Consider the following 9,460-nt stretch of genomic DNA (forward strand, 5'->3'; position numbering starts at 1 on the left):
CGACTTCACTTTAAGTGACTCTAGTTAATAATTTTCCCATTAAGAGTACTTTCTAAGAAAACAGTTAAGTTTTGAAAATAAACATCAAAACAGTAAAAAAAAAAAAAAAAAAAAAGGAAAGGAACTCCTTTTAAAATGATCATTTAAATGTTAGACAAATACCCTAAAGTCTTACAATCTCAAAAGTCACATTCAAACTCTCAATCTGTTTGATTAAAAAAAAAGTTTAATGAACTGTAAAATAAATACACTTCCATTAAATATTAAATAAATTATTTACAACTTGAAAAAATAGTTTTTATCTCCATGCATCTTTATGTACAGAAATAAGACTTAGCATTAAAAAGTGACAATTGAAAGTTTAAAACCATCAGAACGAAAAGGTTCTGTTTTCTTGGGATTTGCTGAAAAGAAGAACCAATGTATCACTTGCAGCTGTGACTTGGCAGTGACTCCGATCTGATACCCTGTTGGAAAATAAAATGAACTGTTAGAGACAGCCCAATTCCAACATAGCTTTGAGATAAGGTCAAAGAATAATCATCAATCAGAATTTCTGCCAATTTTTTTTTTCCCCTAGGATGTCTTGTGGAAAGTGCTAAAAGCTTTTCAGAGACAAACTAGTCCTTCTGACTTGAATCTGTTTTTCACATCTGCTTCAGTTATATGCATACTTGGGTAGAAGACTGTGTGTTCAAACCTGTTTCATCAAATTCTGTTTATTAAAATTGCAGCACTGAGAATAGTGATGAGAAATAGTTTTCCTAACCAAATCTATGAAGCGGACATAATTAAAAACAAAGATTAAGTGGCTCAGTATATTTATGATATACAGTTAATTTAGGATAATTAGTACCAAGGGCATAATAATAGTAGCTACCAGTTAATAGGTAGCCACAATATGCCAACACAGCATATTCCTTTTCCTAAAGTCATTCCGGACCTCCTTTGAGAAATTTCAATTGCACTAAACAACCAAAAATAAACTCTTATTCATGCTGGTGACTTTAGCTTCAGAACATTAAGCCAATTCATTAATAACTTTTGATGAATAAGTATTGAGTATAGCACTGGCATGGATAATTATCTATTTCATGACTTACTGAGCTAATTCTGTAATAGGCTCAGAACACAATGCCTGTACTTAACCAATGCTAAAGATAGTGTTCTTCAAGCATCTGGAATGTTAATAAAAGATGGAATCGCAGACTTAGTAGATTTAGGATTTGGCTTAGAAATGTGCATATTTAGCAAGTATCTCAAGTAATTCTTAAAACAATCGAAGGCAAAAAATAATATTGGGCTGGCCAAAAAGTGCATTTGAGTTTTTCTGTAAGATTGTAAGGAAAAATCCTAACATACTTTTTGGCCAACCCAATAACTTGAGGATGTGACCTCTTTCCAAAATGTCTGAGGAAATGGAGTTCCTTCTTTTGACTGACATTAAGAGCGTCCTTGATCTCCTTGCCTCCCCCTTCCTGTGGAAGTTTGCTTCATCAGCTGTTGACTTTAGTTGTCAACGAAATATCCCTCTCCATACTTTCTCCATACAACATGCTCAGCTCTCTCTCTTTACAAAAAAAAATTTTTTTTTTTAAAAATAGGAACTACAATCTGTACACTAACCAAGTTACCTCTCAAGTGTGAGCCCCTCTCCATTCCTGCTTCTTTTCTGTGCAAGGATATCCCACTGGTGTTTCTACTTCCTCACATTTGTAGTGCAGGTGCCCTGATGTTGGCGCTCCACCATGTGAGCTCAGCCTATCAGTTCAACCTTATCTCCTCCAACACCATTAGAACTAGGTCATCTTTCAAACCTTTCTAAAATAATCTAGCCCATCTCACACTATTGATCTTCCTTTCCACTTATAATCACATGTCCCAGTCTCATCAGTTCTTTGAGGCTCACTTCCAATGCCATCCTCTATCGCATCTTTTTCTGCTCCCTAAATGCAGCCCACTGGACTCTATCTCTCCTTTGCTGGAAACTCCTCATATTCCATTAGTTCCTTTTTTATGACATATATTTTACTCCCCCTGATATTCTTATTTCTTGCATCTTTTTCTATCTTCAAAACACTAAGCTCTTTGAGAACAGAATTTGTGTCTCCTTCACTTTTCTATCCCTTGGCATAGTAAGGACATGGTCCACTCTCAGTATGGAACTGCAACTCAAGCTGAAAGAATAACACCTTTGTGTAGCCAATGTTCATAGTGTACCATTAAGAAAACTTGCTTTTCTCATTTTTCTTCAGATAATAGATGTTATATTTTTAAAATTGTAAAATATTATTTAAAGATATCTTTTAAAACTCCAACCTGCAATAATACCTTCAGTTATGCTACAGCATGTGCATTTCCATTTTCTTGTCGAAGTTTCTTTCGTTCTTCAGCGACACCTTCATATCCCCTGAGGTATCGTCTTCGAAGCCTTCAGAGAACAAGATATTCTACTGTCATCAAAGTTCTATTCATATATACATTGACTGGGGTTTCATGAGCACAGGGAATTTCTTTCATGAGTCCTATGGACCACTATACATTTAAGGACCACTCCACCAAACCCAAAAAACTAAACCCAGGTAAAAAGTATCACAATGTTCTTTTAAGGGAATCTTTATGTTGATTTTATATAAACATATTCTGAGATTTAAACAAATGTGCATTGGGATGCAAACTTTTAGAAGGCATGAAACATATCCATATTTTTCCCCGAAACAGCACAATTGCAGGCACAGCTGGAAGAAGATAGTATAGAAGGGCTGTACAAACTAATGTAAATGCTTAGGTTTTGTTTTTTTATATACAGGCTTAAAAACAAATTGATTTTATTTCTAAATATAATAAATATTTCTAATTTATTGCTACCTGATACTCAAAAAACTCAATGGTCTGAAATGTTTTAGTGTTGCTCAAGCAATTCAATTTTTATTAGCTTTTTTATCTACTAAATGTTATTATTAAAATCTTAAGAACTTTTGTTGTGATGTTTGGGAAAAAACTGATTTCAGTTATGTAAAAGCAGCAACTGTGTCTTAGGCTGGTATTTGCGATGTGTTTCAAATACAGGGAAGAATACAAGAGAAAAGGAAAACATGACAAAGCTTTTCCATACTTTTCCAAAGGATTATTAAATATTTCAATTTGAATAATTATGAGTTTTTGAATAATTCTTTCAAAACATCTTCCCTAACTGGCAGTTTCTTCTTCTGTCATTCTACGTCAAATAATAATGGTGTCTGAGTGTATTTTTCCTAAACACACTGGCATATCATATCGGGCTTGAGGTACCAACAGACTGAAATAATTTCTCGGATGTGCAAAACAAATTTAAACCACACATCAAACTTTACGTGCATCATAAAATTGTGTTTTACCTGGCATTTTATCATTAGCTGATATGAGTTTAAAATAATAGTAAACAATGACAGAAGATAATTCCTTGTTTCCTGAATGGCAGGAGTAGTAGATCATGTATACAATCCAGTTGTTAAAAGTAATTTACCAAGACCTAAAATTAGAATAATGAGTCTTGCTTTTCCCAAGCTCCAGTAGCACATGAGTCATTACAGAGCCATTCACACCCTCCCTGAAGCTCCTTAATCTACTGACTTTTGTTTGACAGACAATGCCATTTTTACATACCCACCAGTGGCTACTACCTAGGACAGTCTAGTTCTAACATTCATTGGTCATGAAGTGAAGTAAGTGATCTGTTATTATGAGCACAGGGAAGATACTGCTAGAATGAAACAGTAATAGAATTGTCCCTGCTTCCTACGCCATGCCATATGGAGGAAACTTTTTTTTTTTTTTTTTAGTAATTGAATTCCCATACTTCATTTGACAATAACAAAAGAGGCATAAGCTCTAATAAGTCAGTACCATGCTATCAAATTCCTAACTCAGAATTTTGCATTCTGACAGAAGCAGAAGACATCTTTTCTTGGCTCCTGGCTTGAAGCTCTTTGTGAATTTTTAGTATCAAAGCAATGTCTCTGACAACCTAGTTCCTAATTAGCTTCTGGGGAAGCTTGCTTAAGCATAATATACTAATGGAAGATATTAACAATCTGAGATTCAGAAGTAGCCATGAGTAGACATATAACATGAAACAAAACCATCAATTTTTAAGTTCAAGAAAAGGGGTTCATATATTAAGTTTCAATGGTGGCCAAAGGAATACATTTAACCATATTCTGTGAATTGTCAATGAAGGGTAAAGATATGGCCAAATATCACGTACCACTAATAGAATAACTCACGTAAAATATGATACCACATTAAGATAGAAATCCTGAAAAAAATCAACCTGGCATTACTTTATTAGGGATTTTAAAGACATGCCTTACTTACAGGATTGTAATAAAAACAGCAATAGCTGTGAAGGTCATGGCAGAGACGAAAGCAGCTATAGCTGCTAAAGCAATCTTTGATAAATCGCTGTCGACCATGCTCTGAGTCTTCATGGACTTTTCCCCACATCGTTCACCAAAGTACTCTGGATAACATCTGCAAAGAACCCACATTTTACAATTATAATCACTGAAAAGATTCCAATAATCACATTTACTTTCCAGATCACAAACCATCATTAATTCTAGCATTCAAAAAATCAGTCCAGGCATTTATTTGTATTTCAAAATGATGAGCTGTAGAATGCATTCGCGCCTAAGGTGTATTAGTATAAGAACAAGTTGAGATTAGTCTGAGTGTGATATTCCAAGAGGACACGCCTTTTCATTCTTTGTGCTCCTTGTATGACCAACTGATGAATTCAGTGGCTTGTTATGCAGCTAATACATTCCACTACCATTTAATGTGCTAGCAGCTTTTAGGGAGAAGGAAGCAAGAACAACATTAAGTGAAAACTACCTTAGTTCCTTTTTTATCAAGAGGTTTTGTAAAATATATATTGCGAAATGATGATTTCCACCAGGGTTCAGCAAACTATTGCCCACGGGTCAAATCTGGCCATTTGCTAGGTCTTTTATAGCACGCAAGCTGAAAAATGTTTTTTTTTTTTTAACAGTTTTAAATGGCCATGTTTTAATTGGTTATATGATAACCGTACATAATCTTGACCCACAACAACCAAAATATTTCATATCTCCTTCTTTAAGGAAGTTTGCCAACTCTTGGTTTATACATTGAAAAAAAAAAAACAAATGGTTTTCTGCAACTAGGGGTTTCATACACAGTGTTAGAAATATAGAATTCCATATGATTTAGGGTAACTTACTGGCATGATACTGTTTCCAGTTGCTCTAAAAATGTACATTTTCCATGAATGCAGAAATTTTGAAATTCTGTATCACACAGATTTTTCTTCTTTCTGTTTCTTCTATTTTTTCCATTTTTGCCTCCCTTTTTCTTTCTCTTGGGTTTATCTGAAGTCTTTTCACTTTCCGTTTTGTTTTTCTTAGGCTTAACTACCTGTTCAACTAAAAAAATAAAAAAGAAAAGATCTATTGACAAAAGTCTCTCTTCATGTGGAACACCATTTTGAAGACATGAGAGAAAAATGTCCTAGCAGTGAAAGTTCACAGGGTAACAACCGTATCAGTCTCATTTTTTAACACAACTCATATACAATAATTGAACAAAGACAATATCTGTATTATGTGGCACTTAGAATCTGAACACATTGTTATTTTATTAGCTTCAAAACATATTTTGATTTATTTGTATCAGTATTACTACTACTGATAACAGGAATAATAGGAGTTACTTGTCTAAGAAAATCCATGAAATATTTTAAACATTTGTTTTTACTTTAATTCATACCAGGTTCTTGGTAACAAGCATTAATTTAATTAAACCCAAATTACAGTTGAATGTATTGTTACTATCCACATGATACAGATGAGAAAAAGTAGAGTCGAGTAAAGACAAGTAAATTGCACTAAAACAGTAGCTAGAAAATGGCAGTGCTGGAATGTTAAAGCCTATTAATACCCAATTACATTATGTTTTCTCTAAGTGGGGTTTGAGTATATTTGATGATTTTCTTTACTCATATCAGTCTTGTGCTATCATAGTTGGGAATTGGTGTGTTATTACCTGAGGTGAAAAGAACAGAATTATACATTAGAGTTAACTTTCTTCAACTCCCAGATTACAACAGATTATAATTAATTGATACCTTCTGGGGGCTAATTTCTATAATCAATCTATTTGAAAAACAGAGTCCAGAAATATTTGTACTTGATGCTTCATGGGTTCATCCTAACTCTTCAGATTCACAGAAACCTTTGTTCAGTGTTATAGCTATGCAGGGTATAGTTTACCCACACATTAAACATAGGAAGGAGGAGTTTCTATGTTAGAGCTGTGCATTTTGTCTTACTAATCTCTGCATAGGTTTATCTGAGCAAGTATTTAGTGAGCCCAGAGAAAAGAGTCATAAAGTCATAATAAAGTTAGTCAAAATGGTTCTGCAGTGCTCAGTAAATAGAGAACTCTAGAAACATAAGGAAGGGTAGCAAAGCTGGAGCCCTGTGATTAAGGTAATGAAAAATTAGATACTTTGAGTATTTTAGCAGTCATTATATCAACATTAACAATAGTCAAATTAGGAGCAATGTTTAATAGGTGGCTATGCAATTTTTGTGTTGAAACTTCCCTCTGATGATAAGAAAAGTACCCCAAATTAGAACAGTTCCTCTAACAGAGACAGTTTAAATCAATATTACAGCACTTTACAGATACATTACAAATTTTAAACAGAGACAGTCACTATGCTGAAGTGCTACAATAGACATTATCTTCATGGAGCAATTTTCACTGTATTTTACAGTGTATTGTAATTTTGGCCCCTAACCATTTTCATTCATCACCATCACCATCAATTCATTTGGCCTTATGAAATGCCAACTTGAAACATCTTTAAGAGAAAAATTTCTAGAGTCTTAATGGTCTCATCTCATCCCCCTCCCAAAATAAGAAATGGACCCCTTTCCCACCTTATGTAAAAGCACATAAGGGAGGTGTGGAGCAAGGGAGGAAAATGGAGTGTTTGATAAAACTTTTCCCACCTGCCACTGTCTTCATGTTATCACTTGCTATTCCTTCACCAGTTCTGGGAGCTAGACAGAGGGGAGGAGTCAGGGAAACTAAGATCAGGAAAGAGGACGCTTTAAACCCTGCCTTCATAATGGATGCTCCTAGGATATTTAGATTTGATTTACTGATGACCTCATCTGCCCTCAAACTCCAAAGTAATATGAGAGTAATGAACAATAGTGACCTCTTACTCTGGTACCCTCATTTTAAGTAAATGCTCTTTTTGAAAAATCAGATAACAGCAGAAGAGAAGAAATTATAGGTCACTATTATTTAACTGACAATTGAGATTTAGGGTTAAACAGAGATGTTAGTGACATAAAATCCATGCATATTTGTTCTTTAATATTTCCAGAAAGTGATATTACTAATGCCAATGTTGCAACACAATACACAGTGCTAAGATCCAATCATTCTTTTCTCATTACATCTCTCTGTTCCCTTACCTGGGTCTCCTGCACTGCAGGCAGATTCTTTACCAACTGAGCTATGAGGGAAGCCCTATTTGTGTCCAACTGCAGTTATTTAGAGAAAAATGGTGGTGGGGAGTGGCTATAAAAGCTGATATAAAGTATATAGGGTTGGTTGATGTCTACATTGGTTTTTCACATCGGGGAGTGGTCATGTGGCAGAGTATCTGAAATCCAACAGATTGGAGTTTCTCATTCTGGCTGTGGCACTTTGGGCAAAATGCTTAACCTTCTTAAGCTTCAGTTATCACATCTGTAAAATGATAACAATTCCTACTTTATAAAGTTGTGAAGATTAGACTTACCAGACATGAAACGTTTGTTAGAGCTCCGGACACAAAGGTTGTGCCTACTAAAAGCTCCTTCTATCTCAGTTTCCAGCTTAACTAGCAGGATGCACAACAGTCATACACACAAGAAAGCCACTGGAAGATCTTGGAGAGGCTTTTCTTGAAGCAGCTTTGCTCATACAAACCACATATCTTATAGGCTATACTGTCACCTTCTCCTCTACTCACCTCTGACTGAATCATCTACAATATAGCCAGATATCTGTGGTTCATTATCATACTCTTCTGCATAGTCATAGTCGATCACGGAGGACAGTTCGCCACCAGGAGGCGTTTCACTTGCAGAGGAAATCTCACTTCTTGAGGTCACCTCAAATCTGTCAGCACTGTGGTCCCCAGAAAATGGTTCCCCTTTTCCAGAGTAGGTGTCATTGACGTCTAATCCAGCAGTATAATGGGCTATGGGAGAGAGAATAAGAGAAGAAAAGAAAAAGTAAAGCGGGGTGCCTTTTCTCTCCAGTCAATTCTGTTCGGGAGGAATGTTTATCTTCAAAGCAGTGACGGCACATGTGTTATTGTTTGCGATTGAGTCACTTATGAAAGCTGCTTCATACTCTGCCAACAAGCAAACTCAACTGTCCCAATTACAGAGCTTCTTTTATTTAGGTTTTCTTTTCCACAGATAATCTACATTAATTTCCACATCAAAAACCCACCAAATAGGCAAATTAATGTAATATAATTATTTAAGAGGTAACATCTAAATATGACCATAACTTCATATATATATATACAATAGAATGTTACCTGTTCCATTTTAATAAACAGATTCTAGAGATAAACCCAATATCTTTTTAACACATGCAGTACCTTTTTAAAAAGAGTATGCATATCAAATGTAAAAAGTAATATGAATAGTAGTTGGTAATAAATTTTCTTACTGTCATTGTTTCTTATTATTGCCCTCACATAGAGAAGAAACTAGGGACTAGGTAAGACTTGGGGGCCAGTTTCAAGCCCCTGCTTTATCGTTTGTTGCTTAGTGGCTAAATCTTATAGGAGTATTTTGCGACCCCATGGACTGTAGCAAGCCAGGCTCCTCTGTTCAAGGAATTTTCCAGGCAACAATCCTGGAGTGGGTTATCATTTCCTTCTCCAGGGGATCTTCCCAACCTAGGGCTTGAACCCTCGTCTCCTACTTGGCAGGCGGATTCTTTAGGTCTCAAAACAGTGTCAGAGTGGTGCTTTTAAGTAGAACCTCTTCCTGGGACGATGCCAGGCCCTCTAGAATGGTAAAAACAAAATCACTTGACAGAGGAGACGGAGAATTTAGGTAGGAGATAGGACTCCTTGGTCTGGGACGTCTCTTCTGCAAGATCTCTAGAAATCACTTTACCGCTGTAAAAGGAAGGGTATGGATTACAGGATCTCTAAACTCCCCTTCCTCTGGACTAAAGTGAGAGTACAAAGATTCTCAGGCACCCTCCTGCTGGCCTGGAACCTCTAAGACACCCGGCCTGTTTTTTCAGCCTCCATAGGAGGGGCCGGTATGTCGATTACCTCCCATCGGACAGAGTCGGGGGACACCCAGGGGCGGCTTTCTTTTTTTTTAAGAATCAGCAGCAACATCCCAGG

General features: G+C 35.9%; 1 protein-coding gene across 1 annotated transcript in view; it reads right to left on the bottom strand.

Annotated features, from left to right (window-relative positions):
- Positions 1 to 211: 211 nt before the first annotated feature.
- AREG (amphiregulin) overlaps positions 212 to 9,460 on the bottom strand; it is a 59,479-nt gene continuing 50,230 nt past the window's right edge. The window contains exons 2-6 of the mRNA XM_010838197.1: positions 8,054 to 8,284; positions 5,243 to 5,444; positions 4,357 to 4,512; positions 2,332 to 2,431; positions 212 to 467 (exon numbers count right to left, since the gene is read on the bottom strand). Of these exons, the coding sequence (XP_010836499.1) occupies positions 2,338 to 2,431; positions 4,357 to 4,512; positions 5,243 to 5,444; positions 8,054 to 8,284 (683 nt within the window). The 3' untranslated portion in view covers positions 212 to 467; positions 2,332 to 2,337. The remainder of the gene's footprint in view (positions 468 to 2,331; positions 2,432 to 4,356; positions 4,513 to 5,242; positions 5,445 to 8,053; positions 8,285 to 9,460) is intronic.

Source organism: Bison bison, unplaced genomic scaffold, assembly GCF_000754665.1.
Source record: "Bison bison bison isolate TAMUID 2011002044 unplaced genomic scaffold, Bison_UMD1.0 scf7180017864092, whole genome shotgun sequence".
In the NCBI taxonomy this organism is placed as follows: Eukaryota; Metazoa; Chordata; class Mammalia; order Artiodactyla; family Bovidae; genus Bison; species Bison bison.